At 42.4% G+C, this 26,173-nt stretch overlaps 1 protein-coding gene across 4 annotated transcripts in view; it reads left to right on the top strand.

Annotated features, from left to right (window-relative positions):
• The window catches only part of CLSPN (claspin), a 51,561-nt gene that overhangs the window by 13,843 nt on the left and 11,545 nt on the right, over nucleotides 1-26,173 (top strand). The window contains exons 9-25 of one of the 4 annotated variants that reach the window (XM_025391983.1): nucleotides 3,543-3,734; nucleotides 6,278-6,531; nucleotides 8,115-8,134; nucleotides 8,236-8,300; nucleotides 9,493-9,692; nucleotides 10,036-10,190; nucleotides 10,791-11,017; nucleotides 12,197-12,308; nucleotides 14,175-14,250; nucleotides 14,464-14,567; nucleotides 18,408-18,572; nucleotides 18,680-18,801; nucleotides 19,367-19,494; nucleotides 19,798-19,903; nucleotides 20,474-20,556; nucleotides 20,819-20,980; nucleotides 21,285-22,598. In XM_025391983.1, the coding sequence (XP_025247768.1) occupies nucleotides 3,543-3,734; nucleotides 6,278-6,531; nucleotides 8,115-8,134; nucleotides 8,236-8,300; nucleotides 9,493-9,692; nucleotides 10,036-10,190; nucleotides 10,791-11,017; nucleotides 12,197-12,308; nucleotides 14,175-14,250; nucleotides 14,464-14,567; nucleotides 18,408-18,572; nucleotides 18,680-18,801; nucleotides 19,367-19,494; nucleotides 19,798-19,903; nucleotides 20,474-20,556; nucleotides 20,819-20,980; nucleotides 21,285-21,395 (2,282 nt within the window). In that variant the 3' untranslated portion in view covers nucleotides 21,396-22,598. Of the gene's footprint in view, nucleotides 1-3,542; nucleotides 3,735-6,277; nucleotides 6,532-7,955; nucleotides 8,135-8,235; nucleotides 8,301-9,492; nucleotides 9,693-10,035; nucleotides 10,191-10,790; nucleotides 11,018-12,196; nucleotides 12,309-14,174; nucleotides 14,251-14,463; nucleotides 14,568-18,407; nucleotides 18,573-18,679; nucleotides 18,802-19,366; nucleotides 19,495-19,797; nucleotides 19,904-20,473; nucleotides 20,557-20,818; nucleotides 20,981-21,284; nucleotides 22,599-26,173 lie in introns of those variants that run through there. The other 3 variants (XM_025391966.1, XM_025391974.1, XM_025391991.1) reach the window with 3 other exon arrangements.

The raw sequence follows: 26,173 nt of genomic DNA, 5'->3' as shown, positions 1-26,173 counted from the left end.
TGGAAGGGGTTAAGAGTAAAAACAGTGGGAACAGCTCAGTTTCCTTACCTCATATAGGATAAGGTTTCCATGAAAAAATGCATGTAAATTTAAATTTTGTGATGTCAGAAATACATTACTTCTGTTGCTTGCAATAGCATATGGAATAATCCCTGCCTCTAATTCTACTTTCTGGACAAGAGTAATGTGAATGAGAACAGTTCTCATGCTGACTGCTATTTTAAGTCCCAGGTAATCTTCCCACCCAACCATTTCTCTTGCTCTAATGGCATCCATAATAACCTGCCTATTTCTGTTCCCTTTTCCCTGCCACTACCTGTTGCTTTTAGCTTTACTGAACCACTGCAAAATAGGAGGCAGACTTAAAGCTTGTCTCTCTACTCTTTTGTTTGCAATGTAAACATAGCATCCTTTAGAGTTGGGTTTTTGCTGCTAATAATGTTGGGGGCTCAGGATAAAAAGGTTTCCTTCATTTTTCTCTTTTTCTAGTAAGACCATCTAGGGAAAAAAACCACACATCTAGATGCTAGTCACAAAAATACTGAAGTATGATTTGAGTACATTTTAGAAAATTAACCAAAGTTTCATGCCTAAAGTCCCAGCACTTTGGGAGACTAAGGTGGGAAGATCGCTTTGAGGCCAGGCGTTTGAGAACAGCTTGGGCGACGTAGCGAGTTCCTGTCTTTACAAAAATAAAAAACCCAGATGTGGTGGCATGCACCTGTAGTCCTAGCTACTTGGGAGGGTGAGGTAGAAGGAATGCTTAAACCCAGGAGGTCAAGGTTGCAGTGAGCTGTGATCGCACACCACTGCACTCCAGCCTGAGCAACAGAGCAAGACCCTGTCTCTAAAAAGAAGAATGAAAAGTGGCCGGGCACAGTGGCTCACACCTGTAACCCTAGCACTTTGGGAGGCTGAGGAGGGTGGATCACTTCAGTCCAGGGGTTCAAGACCAGCCTGGACAACACAGCAAAACCCATCTCTACAAAAAATACAAAAATTGGCCAGGTGCAGTGGCTCACTCCTATAATCCCAGCACTTTGGGAGGCCGAGGTGGGCGGATCATCTGAGGTCAGGAGTTCAAGACCAGCCAGGCCAACATGGCGAAACCCCATCTGTACTAAAAATAAAAATAAAAAATTAGCTGGGTGTTGTGATGCACGCCTGTAATCCTAGCTTCTAGAGAGGCTGAGGCAGGAGAATTGGTTGAACCCAGGAGATGGAGGTTACAGTGAGCTGAGATCGTGCCACTGCACTTTGGCCTGGGCAACAGAGTGAGACTCCGTCTCAAAAAAAAAAAAAAAAAAAAAAGTTAGCTAGGGGTGGTGGTACATGCCTATAGTCCTGGCTACTCTCAGGAGGTTGAGGTGAGAGGATCACCTCTAAGCTTGGAGAGATTGAGGCTACAGTGAGAGCCAAGGTTGCACCACTGCACTCCAGCCTGGGCGACAGAACAAGACTCCATTTAAAAATAAACGATTTTATCATGGATGAGAAGGCCACCTGAAAATATCCAGTGTGCATCAACTCCAAAGGAACTTTCTCCTTGTAACTGCCAGCTATCATCACAGATTCCATTACGATATGAAGTGTTAAGCAGAGAGTTAACAGCTGGCTGAGGGAGAAAGAAGGAAATTCTAAGATATTGCAGTGGGGAAGAGGGGTAAATTTATATCACTGTTGGATTGCTAAACTTTGTATACAAGTTGAGCATGTGGTACTGGGGCTACAATATTTCCTTTCTCATTGTACCAATTGTACTAGTGTAACAGTTTTCACCAAAAAACTTATTACTGTCGTGCTGCTTAATTGTATCACTGACTGGATTGTCATTTTATTTTCCCTTCTTTAAAAAAATTGACCTTGCCGAGACGGGTGGATCACGAGGTCAGGAGATTGAGACCATCCTGGCTAACACGGTGAAACCCCGTCTCTACTAAAAAATACAAAAAACTAGCCGGGCGAGGTGGCGGGCGCCTGTAGTCCCAGCTACTCGGNAAAAAAAAAAAAAAAAAAAAAAAAATTTGACCTTGCCTATATTTGGTAAGATTGCCAATAATGAAACGTTCAAAATAGGGAATTTGATCCCAGCACTTTGGGAGGCCAAGGTGGGCTGATCATTTGAGGTCAGGAGTTTGAGACCAGCCTGGCTAACACAGTGAAACCCCGTCTCTACTAAAAATACAAAAAATTAGCCGGGCATGGTGGCGGGCACCTGTAGTCCCAGCTACTCGGGAAGTTGAGGCAGGAGAATGGCGTGAACCTGGGAGGCGGAGCTTTCTGTGAGCTGAGATTGCGCCACTGCACTCCAGCCTGGGCAACAGAGCTAGACTCCATCTCAAAAAAAAAAAAAAAAAAAAGTCAAATTAGCCAGTCTGCTGGCACAGGCCTACAGTCACAGCCTCTCCAGAGGCTGAGGCAGGAGGATCTATTGAGCCCAGGGGTCAAGGCTGCAGTGAGCTGTGATGGTGCTACTGCACCCCGGCCTGAGTAACATAACAAGGCCCTGTCTCAAAAAAAATTTTTAAAAATAAAAAAGCAAGAGCCATTTTTAGCTTGTGGATAATACAAAAACAGGCTACCAGCTAGAATTTGGCCTGTGAGCTACAGCTTGCTGACCCTTGTTATAGAAGCTGAGCTCAGACAACAAAAACGAAACTTTTCGGCTATTATGAAGTAACAGAGACTGGATTTGCCTTCCTGCCTTAAACAACTAAAAGGTCAGACAAAATATATGAAGTAAATTTTTCAGGCATTTAACAGGCAAAATAGAACAGTAAGCTCTGAGAGAAGAGAAACAAATGAGGTGAGTCCTATCATTGCCCCAGCTTACCTTCTGGAGAGTTTCCAGGCCACAACGCATACAGAGTGAACCTAAGTGGAGCCTGGCAATCTCCCAAAGTTGAGGAGATCACACCACTGCATTCCAGACTGGGAGACGGCGAGACTCCGTCTCCAAAAAAAAAAAAAAAATTAGCTGGGCATGGTGGTGCTCATCTGTAATCTCAGCTACTCAAGAGACTGAGGTAGGAGAATCACTTGAACCCAGGAGATGGAGGTTGCAGTGAGCTGAGATTGCATCGTTGCATTCCAGCCTGGGCAATAGAGTGAGACTCCGTCTCAAAACAAAAACAAAAAACAGCAATAACAAATAGGGAATTTTAAAAAGACGGAAACTCATGAAAAATTTAGCCCTTGAATAGATGAGATTATAATCTTTTTTCCTACCAGTTTAATACTTTTAGAGAATTTTTAAAGAATGTTCAAAAGAATTGCACATATTTAGAAATTTCAGGTATACATTTCTGTCTGATTTTTTAAAGTCTGATTTTTGAAACGTTGAGGAAGAATAGTTGTGGCAGTCCATTAGTTTGGGTTAGGTTGTATGAATTTGACTCAGGAGTTAATAGCAAGGGGTTTTTCGTTTCTCTGTGTGTGGTTTTCCTCATCATTGTTGAGCTAAAAAAAACTTAGCTTATAAGTCTTAAAGGAAAGAGTTTTGAACATGGCAAACTGACACACTGGTTGGCGTTTGGGTTTAGAACTGGAAGCCTTGAAGCAGCGTTTCTGGAAGCATGCTAATCCAGCAGCCAAACCCAGGGCTGGTCACACAGTGAATGTGAACGTCATAGTGAAAGACGTGGGCACTGATGGAAAGGAAGAGCTAAAAGCAGATGTGGTACCTGTGACTTTAGCACCTAAGAAGTTGGATGGAGCAAGCCACACAAAACCAGGTATTTGAGCCCACAGGTTTTGTTTTTTGCTTTTTGCTTTGTATTCTAACAGATCTTCAAGGCTATTGAAAACCTTATAATGAAAAGTCGTAGAATCTTTTTCCTTGGAGACTTTGGACAGCAGTATCTCTGGCATGATTCACGTGTAGCACACCTAGAGGTGTGGGGTGGACAAGCTGGCTTTATTTTTTAAAAATTATCATTTGTCTTATTATAAAAAACAAATACCCATTATAGAAAAATATATAGAATAAATGAAAAATTTAATCTTCTATCAGAGACAGGTTCTATAACCATATTGTGTATCCTTTTAAACTCTCTTCTTTGCACATATGTATATGTATTTAAACAAAAACAGGGCCAGGTGCAGTGGCACAGGCCTGTAATCCAAGCACTTTGGAAGGCCAAGGCAGAAGGATCTCTTGAGCTCTGGAGTTGGAGACCAGCCTGGGCAACATAGTGAGCCCTAATCTCTACCAAAAAAAAAAATTATCCAGGCATGGTGGCATGCACCGTGGCCCCATATACTTGGGAGGCTGAGACAGGAAGATCATTTGAGCCAGGAGGTTGAGGTTGCAATGAGTCATGATTGTGGCACTGCACTCCAGCCTAGGCGAGAGAGTGAGACCCTGTCTCAAAACAAAACAACCCACCTAATAATGTGATCATAACATGCATTCTGCTTTGTGTTTTAGAAATGTATTAAGGACAGCTCTCACCGCCACCCCCCCCCTTGAAATCACAAGTAATATATCACTTGGAAAACAGTTTTAAACACTGAAAAAAGCTATCAAATGAAAAATTAGTCTTCCCAAAGATAACTATTAACAATTTCTTCTATGTCCTTATAGGAGTATTTTTATCCATATACCATTTTTTGTGAATGTGTGTGACATTGAACATTTACTCCCTGTCAGGCATTGCTCTAGGTTCTTTATATGTTTTATCTCATTTAATCCTTACAACCCTATGAGGTAAATAACATTAGTATCCTTATTTTGCATGTGAAGAAACTGATATGCAGAGCACTTAAGCCACTTGCTCAAGTTCACATAGCTAATAAATGGTAAGACCAGTGGTCTAATCCAGACCACCTAACTCCAGAGCTCAGGATCTACTTTATATTGCTTTTGAGGCTTTTTTAAAAAATTTTAATAAAGAGTCTTGCACTGTTGCCCTGGCTGGAGTGCAGTGGCACGATCTTAGCTCGCTGTAACCTCCACCTCCTGGGTTGAAGCAATTCTCCTGCCTCAGCCTCCCGAATAGCTGGGATTACAGGTTCCCACCACCACGCCTAGCTAATTTTTGTATTGTTAGTAGAGATGGGGTTTCACTATGTTGGCCAGGCTGGTCTCGAACTTCTGACCTCGTGATTCACCCGCCTTGGCCCCCCAAAGTGCTGGGATTACAGGCATGAGCCACTGCGCCCGGCCTTGAGGCTTTTTTTAAAATGACTGCATAATATTCCATTGAATGAATACAACATGACTCATTAAACCATACTCTTATTGACTGATGTCTTGTTTGTTCCAGTTGTTGCTGTTGCATACAGTGTTATATTATAGTGCCAGATATATAGTGGTATATTAGATGCAAAATTCCTTGCAGTGGAATTGTCATGATATATATCACATTTTGATATATATCATCCAGTTGTCTTTCAGAATGGTTGTACCACTCTGAATCACAGTGTATGAGTTCCTGTTTCCTCTCAATAATAGGTATTATCAAACCTCCTAATTTTTGCCAAACTAACATGTTGAAAATGTATCTCATTATTTTGATTTGTAGCTCTTTAATTAGAAGTGAGGTTAAGCATTACTTTTAATTTGTTTATTAACAATGTATTTTTATTTTTCTGTGAACTGGCAGTTCATATCATTAGCTCATTTTACTTTTGAGTTGTTTCTCTTTTTTTCTTTCTTTTTTTTTTGAGATGGAGTCTCGCTCTGTTGCCCAGGCTGGAGTGCAGTGGTGTGATCTCGGCTCACTGCAAGCTCCACCTCCCGGGTTCACTCCATTCTCCTGCCTCAGCCTCCTGAGTAGCTGGGACTACAGGTGCCCGCCACCATGCGTGGCTAATTTTTTGTATTTTTATTGGAGATGGGGTTTCACTGTGTTAGCCAGAATGGTCTTGATCTCCTGACCTTGTGATCCACCCGCCTCAGCTTCCCAAAGTGCTGGGATTACAGGAGTGAGCCACCATGCATGGCCTATTTTTCTTTAATATAGGTAAATTTATCAATGTTTTTCTTCATGGCTTTTGAGCCACAGACTTTTGAAGCTCTACTCCCTACCCCTCTTTTCTCTCTTTTGAACAATTATTTTATAATCCCTGAGGAGTATACTATCCAGGGTGCAGAAATTCTCTTCGATACTTCAATTAATAATAATACTCTTGTGTTCAAATAACAAAAAGGCCCAGAAATACTAGAGTCTCAGATTTTCCTTTTGGGATGTGACTAGAATACTTCTGGAGTTACCTGAAATGCATACCTAATTATTGTATTACGTCTAAAGCATTTCTACATATTTCTGTTCAGGTGAAAAGCTTCAGGTGTTAAAAGCTAAACTGCAAGAGGCAATGAAACTCCGAAGGTTTGAGGAGCGCCAGAAGCGCCAAGCACTGTTTAAATTAGATAATGAGGATGGATTTGAGGAAGAGGAGGAGGAAGAGGAAGAAATGACAGATGAGTCTGAGGAAGATGGAGAAGAGGAGGCAGTGAAAGAAGAGGAAGAAGAGGAAGAACTAGAGGAAGAGGAGGAGAAAGAAGAGGAAGAAGATGGAAATCAGGAGGTTTCTGGCAATTATGTTGTTTTATTACCTTGTCATGGTGAATATGAGAGAAAAAGTCAGACTTATATAAAAGCATAATAAGCATGTTCAATTGTATAAGAGGTTTTAAGGGCATGGTAAGGGTAACTACCCCACATATCCCTAAATCTTAGTATCTTCAGTTCTGTCAGTACCACTGAATATCCGTAGATCATCATTATGTATCTGAATACAGATATTCAGTGGTACTGACAGAATACCGTTGCCTGGGCTTCCACCTGTTTGTTTATATATTTTAATATATTAATGCTAATATTAAAAATGGCTTTGTATTTGTAGGAAATTTTATGTTTGTTGTTTATTTAGGTTTCTCTATCAGATTAAAAAGCAGTCCTAACCTTGGCTAGATCGAGGTCTGGAGTAAATTCTCAGGGAGGCAGAGACCTTTCTGAGTTATTTTCATTTTTTGTTGAAGAAGGCATTTGTAGAGGGGCCTCTTGCCCTTGTTCCATAGTATTGTTTTCTGCCTAGGGAAAACAGGTGATGATACGATTGTTAAGTATTAAAAAGCTTTCCTTTTTGGGCCGGGCAGGGTGGCTCATGCCTGTAATCCTAGCACTTTGGGAGGCTGAGGTGGGCGGATCACCTGAGGTCAGGAGTTTGAGAACAGCCTAGCCAACATTGTAAAAATCCATCCCTACTAAAAATACAAAGATTAGCTGTGTGTGGTGGCACACCTGTAATCCCAGCTACTCAGGCAGGAGAATTGCTTGAACTCGGGCAGTAGAGGTTGCAGTGAGCCAAGATTGCGCCACTATACTCTAGCCTGAGTGACAGAGTGAGACTCCATCTCAAAAAAAGAAAAGAAAAAAGCTTTCCTTTTTGTATGCTGGGATCACTTATTTTATTTTATTTATTTAAAGTTTTTTGAGATGAGGGTCTCACTATGTTGACCAGACTGGTCTCGAACTCCTGGCTTCAAGTGATCCTCCCATCATTGTGGCCTCCCAAGGTGCTGGGATTACAGGCATGAGCCACCACGCCCAGAAACTTGAGTTAATATTTAGTTTTGGGTAAAGGAGAAAGAAAACAATGGCTGAGCTATATAGACTGTCTCAGTCTGTGCTTGGTTTGAGATCAGTAGTCATCCTGCAATCTTAGAGTGATTAATTAACCTCTTATTGCCTCAGTAAAATGATAATCCAGTCGTCCTTTATAATCTTAGCAATTTTGGGAGGGTAAAGGATAAAAAAAATACAAAAAAGTTCTAGAAGTGTCAGGGAAAATTATGTTGATAATGGTCATATGGAACTTCCTTCAAGTTTGCCTTTTTGAATTTAAGATGTTATCAGTGACCAATCAGCCATATTTCAAGCTAACATTGTATTTGCTTTTAAAGTTTTTGACTTGTATTATTTTGTTTTGTGGTGGCATGATTGGTAAAGACTGCAGAATTCCTTCTTAGTAGTGAAGAAATAGAAACCAAAGATGAAAAAGAAATGGATAAAGAAAATAATGATGGCAGTAGTGAAATTGGCAAGGCAGTTGGCTTTCTCTCTGTTCCCAAGTCTCTCTCATCAGATTCTACTTTACTTCTATTTAAGGACAGCTCTTCCAAGATGGGGTAAGTGATTCTCTCTAAGAAAATTTAAAATTGCCTTGTATTTGCCCCTCCTGTAAAAACTAGGAACAGATACTGAACCAATTTACTTTCTTATTTTACAGTTACTTTCCTATTGAAGAAAAATCAGAAACAGATGAAAACTCAGGCAAACAGCCTAGCAAACTGGGTAAGTAGTGATTCTTGTGCAGAACTTGACATTTCTTTTGTTCCTCAGCTTTGATATTTAAGGACTGCAGTACTGTAAGTTCCCATTTTTTAAAATCTGGTCACTTCCCAGTTTCATATGTGGCAATGAAAGGGGTTTATGAATTAGAATATTTTTCTTGGTCTATTTTTTGAAAACTTACTTGCAGTTTATTTATAGTAGACGGTGGCACATAATGGCCTTAGTGAATGTGTGTTGATTGAGTGAGCAATGAAATATTTCTATATGTAGATCAAAGGAAGATGTATAATTGATTGGATAGGCTGGGCGCGGTGGCTCATGCCTGTAATCTCAGCACTTTGGGAGGCTGAGGTGGGCGGATCACGAGGTCAGGAGATTAAGACCATCCTGGCTAACACGGTGAAACCCCATCTCTACTAAAAATACAAAAAATTAGCCAGGCATGGTGGTAGGCGCCTGTAGTCCCCAGCTACTTGGGAGACTGAGGCAGGAGAATGGCGTGAACCCAGGAGGCAGAGCTTGCAGTGATACGAGATCGCGCTACTGCACTCCAGCCTGGGCAACAGCGAGACTCCGTCTCAAAAAAAAAAAAAAAAAAATAATAATAATAATAATAATTAATTGGATAATGAAGAGTGTGATCATAGGCATTAGGAAGGATAAGAGAAAGAAGAGAACTTTCTGCTGGGCGCAGTGGCTCACACCTGTAATCCCAGCACTTTGGGAGGCTGAGGCAGGCGGATCATGAGTCAGGAGATCGAGACCAGCCTGGCTAACATGGTGAAACCCTGTCTCTACTAAAAATACAAAAAATTAGCCGGGTGTGGTGGCATGCGCCTGTAGTCCCAGCTACTTGGGAGGCTGAGGCAGGAGAATCGCTTGAACCCAGGAGGCAGAGGTTGCAGTGAGCCGAATTCGCGCCACTGCACTCCATCTGGGGCGACCGAGTGAGACTCCATCTCAAAAAAAAAAAAAAGAACTTTCAAGTGTCACTTAGCTCAGAGTAATAAGCCCTGATTATATAATGCTATCTTAGTACTGTAATTTACCTTTAACTTAATGTTTTGGAACATATAACTTGAGGGGTTTGCCTATGAATTTTATCTGACAGTTTCATCCTCAACTCTTTTTCCTAAACAAATCCACCTTATTTCTGTAATCATGGACTTAAAAGGTGTTTCTCTTTCTTTAGATGAGGATGATTCATGTTCATTGCTAACGAAGGAGAGCAGCCACAATAGCAGCTTTGAGCTGATTGGCTCCACGATTCCATCCTATCAGCCTTGCAACAGACAAACAGGCCGTGGGACCAGTTTTTTCCCTACAGCAGGAGGATTCAGATCTCCTTCCCCTGGGCTATTTCGAGGCAGTTTGGTCAGCTCAGCTTCTAAGGTAAGATGGTAATGGTTTTTCTAATCTCCTCCTCTCTTTGCTTCCCACATTGCTAAATAAAGTTTGTCCCAGCCAACCAACTCCCACCACTTTGGTACTGAGCTTATGTGTGTTCAGTTTAAAAAATCCACCCCCTTTGTGTATTAAAAACAAGCTTCATCCAGTATTCTTACTTTCTTGGAGGTATTTTTCTTTATGCTTCTCATGGCTGTGTATTGTCCTCCTCAATTGCAGTTTCCTGAGAGTAGCTTAAATATTGCAAATAGCAACTTCTGTTGTTGTCATGACAATGAATGACACTTGTAAAATGTTTTGTTATTGTTTGTTTTTGTTTGGGTGCCAGAGTTCAGGGAAACTGTCTGAGCCTTCACTTCCCATAGAGGATTCCCAGGATCTGTATAACGCCTCCCCAGAGCCTAAGACACTTTTCCTAGGAGCAGGAGACTTCCAGTTCTGTTTAGAAGATGACACTCAGAGCCAACTGTTGGATGCAGATGGGTAGGTAGTTTTGTGTTTCTGTGGGCGGGAATGGTTCTGGGTACTGCTTAATTTTGTTTAAAAATAAGTAAGCTTCTGTCACTCCATCTGTGCTTTCTCTTCTGAGAAAGAGAAGGTGTACAGACCATTAGTATTACATTCTATAAGTTTGAACAAAGTCTGTCCAGAAAATAAACATAAATAGCTCTTGCTAACATTCTGGTCCTTCAATTTCTGTCTTACTTGAAATGCATAGGTCTTGTATTGTAAGGTCATCAAATTTCCCTGTATCCATCCTGCTATGTTATTATTGTTGGGTAAGGCTGAGAATTCACAGACTGGTGGCACATTACAGGACATAATGCCAAGCCCTGCTCTAACATCATCTGAAGCTAAAAGTTATCCTTTACACTTTACCTTCTGAGTAACATTTTATTCTTTCACAAAACTTTTCCCTCCCTCTTTAGATTAACACAAGCCTAAAGTTTGAATCTTTTGCTTTCTGGTTTGAGATTCAGCTTTTAACTGGTGTTGGAAATGAATTCAGAGGTTTTTCACCCCCTACTTTGCCATTTCTCTGAGGAATTTTTTACACTATTCGTTGTGCTCATTGGCTCTTAGGTTCTTAAATGTTAGAAACCACAGGGATCAGTACCAAGCTTTGAAGACTCGATTGCCATTGGCCAGTATGGATGAGAATGCCATGGATGCCAACATGGATGAGCTGTTGGATTTGTGTACTGGAAAGTTTACATCTCAGACTGAAAAACATCTACCCAAGAAGAGTGACAAGAAAGAGAACATGGAGGAACTTCTGAACCTTTGTTCAGGAAAATTCACTTCTCAGGGTAAATATCCAACAGAGAGCATCAGGCTTACCACACCCAAGTATCAGTGTCCTTGAAAAGAATTCCCTGGGCGGGTGGGGTGGCTCACGCCTGTAATCCTAGAACTTTGGGAGGCTGAGTTGGATGGATCGCTTGAGCTCAGAAGTTTGAGACCAGCCTGGGCAACATGGCAAATCCCCATCTGTACGGGAAAAAAAAAAAAATTAGCTACGCATGGTGGCACGTGCCTGTGGTCCTAGCTACTTAGGAGGATCTCTTGAGCCTGGGAGGTTAAGGTTGCAGTGAGCCGAGATCACACCACTGCACTCCAGCCTGGGTGGCAGAGACCCTGCCTAAAAATAGAAAAAAAGAAAGAAAGAAAAGAAGCCCCTTAACCTCAGGTGAAAAGTTCACAGAAAACAGGACTGTGATGGAATCTATATAAATTGAATTCACTGCTTAGTGCCCTGACATTTAGAAATTTTACTTTCTTAGAGTGGTAAAGTATCAACTTAAGACTACTTTAGGCCATACACGGTGGCTCATGCCTGTAATCCCAGCACTTTGGGAGGCCAAGGCGGGTGGATTGCCTGAACTCAGGAGTTTGCGACCAGCCTGGGTAGCAAGGTGAAACCCTGTCTCTACTAAAATACAAAAAATTATCTGGGCGCAGTGGCCCATGCCTGTAATCCCAGCTACTTGGGAGGCTGAGACAGAAGAATTGCTTGAACCCCAGAGGCGGAGGTTGCAGTGAGCTGAGATCGTGCCACTGCACTCCAGCCTGGGCAACAGAGAGAGACTCTGTCTCAAAAAAAAAAGACTGCTTTAGCTTTGCCCATATGATATATCATTTATGATTAATGTATGTACAAAGTTTAGAACAGTGTCTGATGTATAATAAATTTCACATAAATGTTAACTTACTTCCTGTCCCCTGCCCCCAACGCACACAACTGCTAGACTGAACATAAGCTCTATGAGATCTGGGATAGTGGTTTGTTCATTACTGTATCCCTGGTGGCCTGGCACATATGGCACATAGTAAGCACTAAATAAGGATTTGTTGAATGAATAGATGGTAGGTTCTTCTTGGCAAGCTTACCTTAGAACCGTATCGAGCTGGCATGACTTTAGATGGCTGCGAAAAGAGTATAAAGCTATCATTCCTTGGTGACACATTTTTTCCTCGTTGTGATTTAGATGCCTCCACTCCGGCCTCATCAGAGTTAAATAAGCAGGAGAAGGAGAGCAGCATGGGTGATCCAATGGAAGAAGCACTTGCTCTTTGCTCAGGCTCTTTTCCAACAGACAAGTAAGTCTCAGATTGCTGGGAACTTGGGAAGGCCTGGCCTTTTGATAAAATCAAAATAACTGATCATCTTAAGGGCTTTGCACCTTTTCTGAGAATCTTGCAGTGGATTTGAGTCTCATATATGCCTAGTAAGCAAATTATAATGCTTTGGTGGAGAACAGGGTAAAAAAGGCAAGAACATGAAAGATATTTAATATCATTAATAGGGAAATACCAATTAAAACCACAGTGAGACACCCATTAAGATGACTTTAATAAAAAAACCTAAAGAGTGTTAGTGAGAATGTGGAGAAATTGGAAACCTTGTGTACTATTGGTGAGAATGTAAAATAGTGCAGCTGCTAGGGAAAGTATGATGGCTTCTCAAAAATTAAAAATAGAGGCCAGGTGCGGTGGATCACCTGAGGTCAGGAGTTTGAGACCAGCCTGACCAACATGGTGAAACCCTGTCTCTACTAAATACAAAAAATTAGCTGGGCATGGTGGCACATGCCTGTAATCCCAGCTACTTGGGAGGCTGAAGCAAGAGAATTGCTAGAACCCGGGAGGCAGAGGTTGTAGTGAGCCAAGGTCATGCCATTGCACTCCAACCTAGATAATAAGAGCAAAACTGTGTCTCAAAATAAATAAATAAATAAATAAAATAAAAATAGAATGACCATATGATCCAGCAATTTCACTTCTTAGTCTATACCCCAAAAAAGTGAAAGCAGGACTTGAACAGATATTTGCACCCCCATGTTCAAAGCAGCATTATTCACAGTAAGTAGTCAAAACATGAAAGCAACCTATGTTTATTGACAGATGAATGGGTAAACAAAATGCAGTATATATATATATATATATATATATATATATATATATATATGCAATGGAATATTCAACCTTAAAATGGAAATGCTGGCTGGGCATGGTGGCTCACACCTGTAATCCCAACACTTTGGGAGGCTGAGGTGGGTGTATCACTTGAGCTTAGGAGTTTGAGAGCAGCCTGGATAATATGGCAAAACCCCATCCCTATAACATGATTGTGCCACTGCACTCTGGGCATCAGAGCAAGACCCTGTCTCAAAAAAAAAGGAAGTTCTGACACTTGCTACAACATGGATGAACCTTAGGATGTTATGCTAAAAGAAATAAGCCAGTCACCAAAAGACAAATACTGTATGAGTCCACTTACTCATGAGGTACTTAGAGCAGTCAAATGCATAGAGACAGAAGGTAGAATGGTGGTTGCCACAGACTGAGGGTATGGGGAAATGGACAGTTTAATGGGTATACAGTTTTAGTTTTGCAAGCCGAAAAGAGTTCTGGAGATTACTTAACAATATGAATGTACTTAATACTACTGAACCATAGAAAGATCGTTAAAAAGGCAAATTTTATATTATGTGTATTTTACTACAATTGAAAATTAAAAAAATTTTCTTCCTATTTCTTGAAGAGATTTTTGGTGATAATAGAAGTTTTAAATTTGGCCAGATGAGGTGTCTCATACCTAGAATCCCAGTACTTTGGGAGCCCAAGGCGAGCAGATTGCTTGAGCCCAGAATTCAAGACGAACCTGAGCAACATGGTGAAATCTATCTCTACAGAAAATACAAAAATTAGCTGAGCATGGTGGCTTTGTACCTCTAGTCCCAGCTACTCAGGAGGCTGATGTGGGAGGATCACTTGAGCCCCGGAGGTGGAGGTTACAGTGAACTGAGATGGTGCCACTGTACTCCAGGTGGTGTAAGAGACCAAGACTGTCTCAGAGGAAAAAAAAAAAAAATTACACAAAATTTTTTTAAATTCCTAACTTGGCTGACTACTTGTAGTTTGCTTTCAACAACTTATTTATTGATTCATTGATTTACATTTTAGGGAAGAGGAAGACGAGGAGGAGGAATTTGGAGACTTCCAGCTCATCTCAAATGATAATGAGTTTGATACTGATGAGGTGAGTATGAAGGGAACAAAGTAATCACAACTGAACTCCATGTATTGCTGCCCTCAAGTGTTTTTTTCCCCTCAGTTCTTGAGAATTCTAAATTTGGCATCTTATCAGAAACAATTTCGTAGAATGAGGTGTTTGGGCAGATGTTTATAAATCCTTTTTTCATGGAGGACACATTTTATTCTGCTTAATTTGGATATGATGCTGATTTTGTAGGATGAACACAGTGACTCTGGTAATGAAGACCTGGCACTGGAAGACCATGAAGATGATGATGAAGAAGAACTCCTGAATCGATCTGAGAAGTTGAAAAGGCAAATGTAGGTGTTATTAATATGTCCATTCCTTCAGGTGTATTTAAAAGTTGGTCACTAGGCCAGGCATGGTGGCTTGCGCCTGTAATCCCAGCACTTTGGGAGGCTGAGGCAGGCGGATCACCTGAGGTCAGCAGTTCAAGACCAGCCTGGCCAACATGGTGAAACCCTGTCTCTACTAAAAAATATAAAAATTAGCAAGATGTGATGGCAGGCGCCTGTAGTCCCAGCTACTCGGGAAGCTGAGGCAGAGAGAATTGCTTGAACCCAGGAGGCGGAGGTTGCAGTGAGCCGAGATTGCACCACTGCATTTCAGCCTGGGTGACAGAGCAAGACTCTGTCTCAAAAAAAAAAAAAAAAAAAAAAATAGTTGATCCCTTAATATGCCCTGTGTGCTAATAACTGTGCTTTACAGTCATTAACATATTATCTTATGCTGGGTGCAGTGGCTCAGGCCTGTAATCCCAGAACTTTGGGAGGCCAAGGCAGGCGTATCACTTGAGGTCAGGAGTTTGAGACCAGCGTGACCAACATGGTGAAACCCTCTCTACTAAAAATACAAAATACAAAATAAAATACAAAAATTAGCCAGGTATGGTTCCAGGCGCCTGTAGTGCCAGCTACTTGGGAGGCTGAGGCAGGAGAATTGCTTGAATCCGGGAGGCGGAGGTTACAGTGAGCTAAGATTGCCCCATTGCACTCCAGCCTGGGTAATACAGCAAGACTCCATCTCAAAAAAAAAAAAATTATGAGTGAGTACTATTCTCCTCATTTTACAGTTGAAGGAACTGAGCCTCAGAAAGACTAAATTTACCCAAGATCACATAGCTAGAAGGTAGCAGAGCCTGGATTCAACTTAGATTAGGTAAAATCTCCCCTAACAGTCAAGTTAATAGTTTACCACTTTTTTTTTTTGAGACGGAGTCTTGCTCTGTTGCCCAGGCTGGAGCGCAGTGGCGCGATCTCCACTCACTGCAAGCTTCGCCTCCCAGGTTCACACCATTCTCCTGCCTCAGCCTCCTACATAGTTGGGACTACAGGTGCCCGCCACCGCGCCCGGCTAATTTTTGTATTTTTAGTAGAGACAGGGTTTCACCGTGTTAGCCAGGATGGTCTCGATCTCCTGACCTCGTGATCCACCCGTCTCGGCCTCCCAAAGTGCTGGGATTACAGGCGTGAGCCACCGCGCCCGGCCAGTTTGACACTTTTTAACTTAAATCCTCCTGTCTCAGCTTCCCAAGTAGCTGGGACTACAGGCATGTGCCACCACACCTGGCTAATTCTTTTTACTTTTTGTAGAGATGGGGCCTTGCTTTGTTCCCAGGCTGGTCTTAAACTCCTGGCCTCAAGTGATGCTCCTGCCTCAGCTTCCCAAAGTCTGGGATTACAGGCATGAGCCACCAGGCCCAGCCTTTTTTTTTTTGAGACGGAGTCTTGCTCTCCAGGCTGGAGAGCAGTGGCATGATCTCGGCTCACTGCAACCTCCGCTTCCTGGGTTCAAGTGATTCTCCTGCCTCAGCCTCCCGAGTAGCTGAGCCTATAGGCGCGTGCCACCACACCCAGCTAATTTTTGTATATTTAGTAGAGACGGGGTTTCACTATGTTGGTCAGGATGGTCTCGATCTCTTGACCTCACAATCTGCCCGCCTTGGCCTCCCAAAGTGCTGGGATTACAGGCATGAGCCACCCCACCCAGCCGGCCCAGCTTATTTTTTTGATATGTTGTTCTGGTCATGAAAGTAAAATATTTATTTTAGGATATTTAAAAGAATACAAACCAGGTGCGGTAGCCCACGCCTACAATCTCAGCACTTTGGAGGCAGGTGGATCACCTGAGGTCAAGAGTTCGAGACCAGCCTGGCCCACATGGCGAGAACCCATTTCTACTAAAAATACAAAATTAGCCAAGCGTGGTGGCCAGTGCCTGTAATCCCAGGAGGCAAGGCTGGAGAATTGCTTGAACTGGGAGTTGGAGGGTGCAGTGAACTGATATTGTGCCATTGCATTCCAGCCTGGGCGACGAGAGAAACTCCATTCCCTCCCAACCCCCCCAAAAAAAAGAATACAGAGAGATATAAATAAAAAGTTATCCATGTCCACCATCCAGGATATAAATGAAAGTTAGTTAGTTCCTCTTAATCTTTTTTATGCATATATTTTTATATAGTTGAGATTTGTACAGTCTTTTTATGTGTATAATTTTGCATTTTTTTCTAATTAGCATATCCAGAAACATTTTCCTATGATGTTAAAAAGTTTTATAAAGACGATTCTTATAGGTATTTAATATTATATGTGAATGATTTGGAATTCACATATAGGACATCATATTGATCCCTATTAGATTTATATGGTTGCTTTTATCCCATAATTTCATTCTGTTAAGATTCACTTTGGGTTCTAATTTGTCACCTGCCAAATTAACTCTCATACAGCTTTAGGTCATCCATAGATTTTTCTAAGGTAGTGGTTCTTATCTGCAGAGCTGTTTGTTCAAATAAAATCTTTTAAAGAATAACAGATGAAAGTTGAACTGTTCAAAGACAGTAAGTGGGAAGTTTGGGAAACTTAGTGACTAGTGGCCCCTGAAGGAATTTTCCAGGAACCCTAGGATTTAGAACAACTTAGCTTTAAGAAAATACAGTGTAGGCTGGGCGTGGTGGCTCACGCCTGTAATCCCAGCACTTTGGAAGGCTGAGGCGGACAGATCACCTGAGGTCAGGAGTTCAGGACCACCCTGGCCGACATGGTGAAACCCTGTCTCTACTAAAAAAACAAAAATTAGCCAGGCATGGTGGCACGCACCTGTAATCCCAGCTACTTGGGAGGTTGAGGCATGAGAATCGCTTGAACCCAGGAGGTGGAGGTTGCAGTGAGTCGAGATGGCGTCTCTGCACTCCAGCCTGGGCGACAGAGCAAGACTTCATCTCAAAAAAAAAAAAAAAAAAATACAGTATAAGTATAGGTCTTTGATAAAAATCAGTTTTTAGAAAGCCACCAAACTTCTGCCATTTTGGACCACATGGGACCAAGATGACTTTGAATCCAGGGTGACAACAGATTTGTTCTCAGGGGGAGCTGAAGTCAAAAGAAGTAACTAGTAGTCGTTTTGATTACCAGGAGCTCTGAGCCTCAGTCTTCCTTCTGATGTGGGGGTCAAGATTTGTTAGGCTGTAAGAAGGTCCCAGTTTATTACCTTTCTACACCACACCATCTCTAGTTTGTCTCGTAAAGCTGGTGTGCTCAAATGCAAAACAAAATAGTTTGAACCTTCCAGCAGGTATTCTAATACATGTAGAAGAGATCAAGAGTTTTCTGGCTTTCAAATCACCCAATCTAAGTTGAATCCAGGCTCTGCTACCTTCTAGCTATGTGACCTTGGGTAAATTTAATCTTTCAGAGGCTCAATTCCCTCAACTGTAAAATGAAGAGAATAATAGTATCCATTCCTAAGATAATATGTTAATGCCTGTAAAGCACAGTTATTAGCACACAAGACATATTAAGTGATCAACTTTTAAATACAGATGCTCCACATCTTACAATGGGCTATATCCTGATTAATCCATCCTAAGTTGAAAATGCACTTTCAGCTTATCTAGCTGTAACTCCATCGTAAATTGAGAAGCATACTAAGTGCATATCACATTCATGTCATCGTAAAGTTGAAAAATCATCAAGTCAAACCATCATAAGTAGGACACTATTACCAAAAAAATTTAAATATTATCAAATGTATTATGTTTATTATTATTAGAAGTGGCTCTGTGTTCTGCTTTTCTCTGCTTCCATATTCTGTGAGTATATTCATCGTTGCATTTTCTAATCCTCAAAATTGCTTTCTAGGAGGTTGAGGAAATACCTGGAGGATGAGGCAGAGGTGTCAGGAAGTGATGTGGGAAGTGAAGATGAGTATGATGGGGAAGAAATTGATGAATATGAAGAGGACGTAATTGATGAAGTACTTCCTTCTGATGAGGAACTACAAAGTCAAATCAAGAAAATACACATGTCAGTATCCCAACAAGCCCTTCTGAGTAATAGGGTACATCTTAAGACAAGCCCTATAACCAGCCAGAATGGTCCTTGTTTTGAGCACCCTATTTCTTCTGTTGCAGGAAAACTATGTTGGATGATGATAAGCGACAGCTACGTTTATACCAAGAGAGGTACCTTGCTGATGGGGATCTGCACAGCGATGGTCCTGGGCGAATGAGAAAGTTTCGATGGAAAAACATAGGTATCCTGGTTGTTGTCTTTAAAAGCAATCAGTTATGGGCCGGGTGTGGTGGCTCACGCCTGTAATCCCAACACTTTGGGAGGCAGAGGTGGGCAGATCACAAGGTCAGGAGTTCAAGACCAGCCTGAAAAACATGGTGAAACCCCATCTCTACTAAAAGTAACAAAAATTAGCCAGACGTGATGGCATGCACCTGTAATCCCAGCTACTCAGGAGGCTGAGGCAGGAGAATTGCGTGAACCCGGGAGACAGAGGTTGCAGTGAGTGGAGATCACACCATTGCACTCCAGCCTGGGTGACAGAGCGAGACTCCATCTCAAAAAAAAAAAAAAAAAAAAAAAAAGGCAAACAGTTATAATTCACATTTGTCCAGTTTCAGATGGCAAATGGCAAGCAAAACTATAACAGGCTATGTGAAGACCTAGTTGTAACTGTTGTTTTCTGTTAGAGGATGGGAAAAGTTTACATCATTATGTAGTAAATGATAAGGGTTTATTTTTTGTCTGTCCAAGCACCCTCTCCTGTGAGGACTGCCGAATGCTGATTACCTTCACTCTTTGTTTAGATGATGCTTCCCAGATGGACTTGTTCCACAGAGACTCTGATGATGATCAGACTGAAGAACAGCTTGATGAGTCAGAAGCCAGGTGGAGGAAGGAGCGAATTGAACGAGAGCAGTGGCTTCGGGACATGGTAGGAGTTCATCTACTCTGACCCTAGTTTATGAGACTGTCACTTAGCTTGTCATGATAGTTTCAAAATCTTAGGCAACATATTGCTATCTTTTTTAATCCTCGAGCTATCTTTTGTGTTTTGAGAAGGCTATACCATGGACAGTTCTCTTCGTGTTTGTCTAAGATTAATTTTTTTTTGTCTAAAGCAGCAAAGGCTGCAAAAAGGAAAACAAATATCCCAGGAACTCTAGATTCACAATCCAGGCCATACTATTTAGGAAGGCTATAGACTTTTTTTAATGCTGTATAATTTTTTTTTCAGGCACAGCAGGGGAAAATTACAGCTGAAGAAGAAGAAGAAATTGGGGAGGACAGTCAGTTTATGATACTGGCCAAGAAAGTTACAGCCAAAGCACTGCAGAAGAATGGTGAGCTCTTGTTTCTCCTTAGGGTCTAGCCCCCTGGATTGTTAGTGGTAGAGCTTTGGAGGTGACTGTAACCTTCAGGAGCTATTGCAGCTTAATCATAAGCTTGTGTCTAATACGGTCTTAAAGAGGTTTCTCAGAGGTGGTGGGAGACCGTGTACTTAGACCTTAGACTATTGGGCAGTAGAGACTGTATTTGTGAGTATATGTGGCTGGTTTTACTTTATGTTCTAAGGCTCAGAGTAGTTAATTCTGGCTTTCTCTATTTAGTTGCCCAGGATTGTATACCCAAGTGTTAGAGGTGGGATTTGAATCCAGGAATATTTAACTCCAAAAAGCTCTTCACTATTCCATACACTTACCACTTCTGTTTTTCTTAAATGATTACTGTTCAACTTAGTTGTGTCTCTTCTTGGAGCCAATTATTAGAGTTTCAAAGTCACCATTATATAGAACAGAGTTCCCATGGCTTTAGCATATTGATTTAGTTATAAGATTTCTTAACTTGTTTAGAGTTAAAAGTAATTCTAATCAGCTTTTCCCAGAATAGGCCTCTCTGTCTTTTCTTTCCAGCCAGTCGCCCTATGGTTATTCAGGAATCAAAGTCTTTGCTCAGAAATCCTTTTGAAGCCATCAGACCGGGAAGTGCTCAACAGGTTGGTTGGGAACCTTGTTAATCTGACATCATAGTCTACAGGTTATAAATGCCCAGGTCCAGCTTAGGGAATAGCCTCTGTCATTAGAGGAAGGAGGTGGCTGCAGGGAAAGAGTTAATGTCAAAGAGTCTGCTATTTCTTTTCTATTTGAATAGGGTAGGAATATGTACCCTCAATATCTAGGGGGAAGCAGGGAGGGAAAGACTTTTCATTCTTTAGTTGGCACTTGGGATTTGATACCAGATGACTCTTCTTTCCTCAGGTGAAGACAGGCTCACTGCTAAACCAGCCCAAAGCTGTGCTTCAGAAACTGGCTGCTCTCTCTGACCGTAACCCCAGTGCTCCTCGAAATTCAAGAAACTTTGTCTTTCATACACTTTCTCCTGTCAAGGCTGAGGCGGCAAAGGAATCGTCTAAGTCTCAGGTATGGAATTTGAGAACTAATATGGTGGCTTTCCAAACCAGAATTTATTTATTTATTTACATTTAAAAACAAAAATTCTGGCTTAACCTCTTTATGCTGCAATGTTGAAATTTTGCACTCCCCGATAAGGTACAAGAGAATTGCTACCCCTAGTAGGTAATCAACTTTTAAACTTGCCTAGAAAGTTTATCTTTCTTTTTTTCTGTTGTTAATCATCCACAATTTATGAGTTGCTTGAGAGCTAATTGAAGGTAAGTACTTGTATGAAGGTCTTAAGCTGGCTCTGACTCCCTCTGCTCTCTAGGTAAAGAGAAGGGGTCCATCTTTCATGGCTTCTCCTTCACCTAAGCGCCTCAAAACAGAAGATAGCACTTCAGGATTGAAGCGAAGCATCTTCAAATACTTGGAGAGCTAACACCATCAAAGTTGCCAAAATCTACATTGAGACTGCTTTGAGAAGTTCCTAGCACTGAAAGTTGGAATTGACACTCAAGCCAACGATCCTTCCTTCCTTCATAATCAATGCAATAAGATTGCAGACAGAAATTCCTGTTCTTTCTACTGCACAGCTCTGGACATCTCTTTTCCTAGTATTATTCCCTGGATTGGCCACTGATCTCAGTTCTGCAGTATTTACAACATCAACAACTCATGGAATACTTGGGTGAGGTTTGTTTTTTTTTTAAGATGGAGTCTCACTCTGTTGCCCAGGCTGGAGTGCAGTGGCATGATCTCGGCTCACCGCAACCTCCGCCTCCCAGGTTCAAGCGATTCTCCTGCCTCAGCCTCCCAAGTAGCTGGCATTACAGGCATGTGCCAATATGCCCAGCTAGTTTTTGTATTTTTAGTAGAGACAGGGTTTCACTATGTTGGCCAGGCTGGTCTTGAACTCCTGACCTCAAATGATCCACCCGCTTCGGCCCCGCAAAATGCTGAGATTACAGGCATGAATCACCACACCTGGCCTTGGGTTAGGTTTCACTTCTTCCATTAAACATTTGACATTTTATCCTAGCAGCTTTCTGGGTTAATATCTCTTTGTGATAGAAGTGGTTGGAAGAGGAAGAGTAGGGAAAAGTGTGACCTTACAGATTAAACAGTGAAAATCAGTTCCACAATGACTCCTTTACACCCATGATATATGTACCATGATGACCAGGGTTCAGTGAAAGAAAGATTTCTTTTCTTTTTTTTTTTTTTTTGAGACAGTCTCACTTTGTTGCCTAGTCTGGAATGCAGCGGCACATTTTGGCTCATGGCAGCCTCTGCCTCCCGGGTTCAAGTGATTCTCCTGTCTCAGCCTCCCAAGTAGCTGAGACTACAGGCGCATGCTACCACACCCGGCTAATTTTTGTATTTTTCGTAGAGACAGGTTGAGATCTGGCCATGTTGGCCAGGCTGGTCTCGAACTCCTGACCTCAAGTGATCCAGCTGCCTCAGCCTCCCAAAGTGCTGAGATTACAGGCATGAACCACACTGTGCCCAGCCAAAAGCAAGATTTATTAGACAGAGGACCTAGGAACCAATAGATGGGCTGCTGTGTTATTCTTACCCCTTTCATTTTCCTGTATGCTTCTTCCCAAGCCAGCATCAAATTTTGAATTAATTTTTGCTGCTTAATAAGGACTTAAACTGGTACCCAAGTCAGAAAGACTGGCTCTAATTTTCTGGAGCTTGGGGATGAAGATAAAGCGTTACATCCAGTGTTTGTCCACCACAGTCTATGAGGCAGAGAGACCTTCCCTGGGACTGAATTCTCAATTTGAAGCACTGTTGTTCAAAGACCTCCCTTCTGGGTCTGACAAGAAGAAACATAACCATTATTTATTGCATTCTCCTGGCTTACATACATTGCCCTCACTAGTCAATCGACATTTCAGTATTTCATTACTAATTTTGAGAGAAGACCACCATGGAATTAAAAAAAATATTATTGAAGAGAATTGCCATCATTCTCCATTTGCCCTGAACTACCACAAGCTTCTTAGAATTTTAGACAAATGTTTTTCCCCTCAGAACTGAGCATCAATGCTGCTTTCGAAAAACATTCCATGTGAATACTGTGGTTTCAGTGTCAGGACCTGGACTTGGGAAGGTGGAAGAGAGTGTGCCAGTATTTTATTGGGAGATGGGAACACCAATTTAATTGATGCAATTAGGTTGTAGGTTTTCTACAGTTTTTCTTTTCTTTCCTCTTTCCTCTTTTCTTTTCTTTTTCTTTTTCTTTTCTTTTCAACATAGGCTGGCTCTGTCTCCTAGGCTACCCAGGTTCCAGCAATTCTCCTGCCTTGGCCTCCCGAGTAGCTGGGATTACAGGTGTCCACCACCACACGCAGCTAATTTTGTGTATTTTCAGTAGAGATGGGGTTTCGCCATGTTGGTCAGGCTGGTCTTGAGCTCCTGACCTGAGGTGATCCACCCGTCTCAGCCTCCCAAAGGTCTGGGATTACAGGTGTGAGCCACCGCACCCAGCCAGTTTTCTTTTTTTTTTTTTTTTTTTTGAGACGGAGTCTCACTGTGTCTCCCAGGCTGGAGTGCAGTGGCGCGATCTCGGCTCACTGCAAGCTCCGCCCCCTGGGTTCACGCCATTCTCCCGCCTCAGCCTCCCAAGTAGCTGGGACTACAGGCGCCCGCTACCGCGCCCGGCTAGTTTTTTGTATTTTTAGTAGAGACGGGGTTTCACCATGTTAGCCAGGATAGTCTCGATCTCCTGACCTTGTGATCCACCCGCCTCGGCCTCCCAAAGTGCTGGGATTACAGGCTTGAGCCACCGCGCCCGGCCCCCAGCCAGTTTTCTAATACTCAAGATGTTGACTTTGACAATACTTATGTTTGTATATTTGTAATCTTATAATGGGGGAAATGTGTATAAAGATGTTTTAATATGTATGTAGTTTTTCAATAAATCTTAATGCCTTGAAGATTTGCTGTCCAGCTTCAATGTTCATTCTTAGGTCAGTGCCTATCTAACCTTGAAGAGCATTTCATTTTCAGGTTATCTCCATCCCAGGGAAACCCTCTGGGTCTAAAGTGAGAGGCTGCTGCAATTGTCCCCTCACTGGCTTCTCAGTCTTAGTGAATTGATCAAGTTAACTTACCAAGTGGTTTGGGTTCAGCTCAGGTGAAGAGGATAATTGAGTTTATATAAATGGTACCTTCTATTATAACTCTTTAAAAAAAAAAAAAATTTAGAGACAGTCTCATTCTGTTGCCCAGGTTAGAGTGCAATGGCACAATCATAACTCACTGTACCCTTGAACTCCTGGGCTTCAGCATCCTCCTTCCTCAACCTTTGGAAGAGCCGGGCCACATTACAGGCACATGCCACCATGCCCAGTTAATTATTTTATTTTAGTAGAGACAGGGTCTTGCTGTGTTGCCCCAGCTGATCTTGAGCTCCTGGCCTCAAGTAATCCTCCCACCTTGGCCTCCCAAAATGCTGGGGTCACAGGCTCAGCCACCATGCCCAGCCTGTTATAGCTTTGATTGGCCTTTCTCTTTAACTGAGTTTGTGTGTACTTCATTTTATCCATGGGTTCAAGATAAGTGTTTTTGCCTCTTTCTTTGAACTCTCTAAACAGTGCCCAAGGCAAGGTGGCCTTTGCTGGGCCAAAGAGAACTGAGCAGGAAGGCTAGATATTTCTCCCCTCTTGTTTCCCTACATGTCTTTTAGGGAGAGATGGAAAAGACAATTGGAATTGACAACTGAGGATAAGAAAATTCAGCCAGGTGGCGATGGCTCACGCCGGTAATCCCAGCACTTTAGGAGACTGAGGTGGGTGCATTGCTTAAACTCAGGAGTTCGAGACCAGCCTGGGCAACATGGTGAAACCCTGACTCTATAAAAAAAAGGAAAGGAAGGGAGGGAGGGAGGGAAAGAAAGAAAGGAAAGAAAGGGAAGAAAGAAAATTTGTGCCTGAGAAATCCAGGGAGAAAATGGTTCCTGGGCCCGGCGTGGTGGCTCACATCTGTAATCCCAGAACTTTGGGAGGCCGAGGTGGCTGGATCACCTGAGGTCAGGAGTTGGAGACCAGCCTGACCAACATGGAGAAACCCCGTCTCTACTAAAAATACAAAATAAGCCGGGCATGGTGGCGCATGCCTGTAATTCCAGCTGCTTGGGAGGCTGAGGCAGGAGAATTGCTTGAACCTGGGAGGTAGAGGTTGCAGTGAGCCGAGATTGCACCACTGCACTCCAGCCTGGGCAACAAGAGCGAAACTCCATCTCAAAAAAAAAAAAAAAAAAATCTCAAACTTAACATGAAAATGTGATTTTCTCTAAAAACCTGCTCTTCCTCCTGTATTTGCCATTTCAGTAAAAGGCACCTCCATATATCTAGTCACTCAGACTGGAAACCTGAAGAGCATTCTCGACCCCTTCCTTAATCCTGTAATCAGACAGTCTCCAAGTTCTGTTATTTCTACCTACTTCCAAACTGCATCTTGAATCAGCTCATTTCTTCCAGCTCTATGGCCAGCACCCTGGTCCAAGATTCCATAATTTCTTTCCAGGGTCCTACTATAGCCTCCTGACCTCCCCACTTCTGTTTTGGCTTCCCTTCCATCCAGTCTGCACAGCAGCCAGAGGTGACCTTTATATAAATATAATTTGGAAGATGATACTTCCCTACTTAAAATCTTTTAATGTCTTCCACTGCACTCAAAGTTCAAACTCCTCATGGCCGATACATGATATAGCTCTGCCTCCCAACCTCCTGTCTACTCTTCTTTCTCATGACATGCAGCCTCAGGAGCATCTAAAGTGTCCTCTTTTCCTGGAATGCCCTCCTCTACATCCTCCCTCTTTGTCTGACTGATGCATAATTTTCAGGGTGTTAGCTTAAGCCTAATTTCCTCAGAGAAGCCTTCTCTGACCATTAACATCCCTTTCTTTTTTTTTTTTTTTTTTTTTTTTGAGACGGAGTCTCGCGCTGTGTCACCCAGGCTGGAGTGCAGTGGCGCGATCTCGGCTCACTGCAAGCTCCGCCTCCCAGGTTCAGGCCATTCTCCTGCCTCAGCCTCCAAGTAGCTGGGACTACAGGCGCCCGCCACCACGCCCGGCTAGTTTTTTGTATTTTTAGTAGAGACGGGGTTTCACCATGTTAGCCAGGATGGTCTCGATCTCCTGACCTCGTGATCCGCCCGCCTCGGCCTCCCAAAGTGCTGGGATTACAGGCTTGAGCCACCGCGCCC

Source organism: Theropithecus gelada, chromosome 1, assembly GCF_003255815.1.
Source record: "Theropithecus gelada isolate Dixy chromosome 1, Tgel_1.0, whole genome shotgun sequence".
NCBI lineage: Eukaryota > Metazoa > Chordata > Mammalia > Primates > Cercopithecidae > Theropithecus > Theropithecus gelada.
This window is presented reverse-complemented; position numbering and strand designations above follow the sequence as displayed.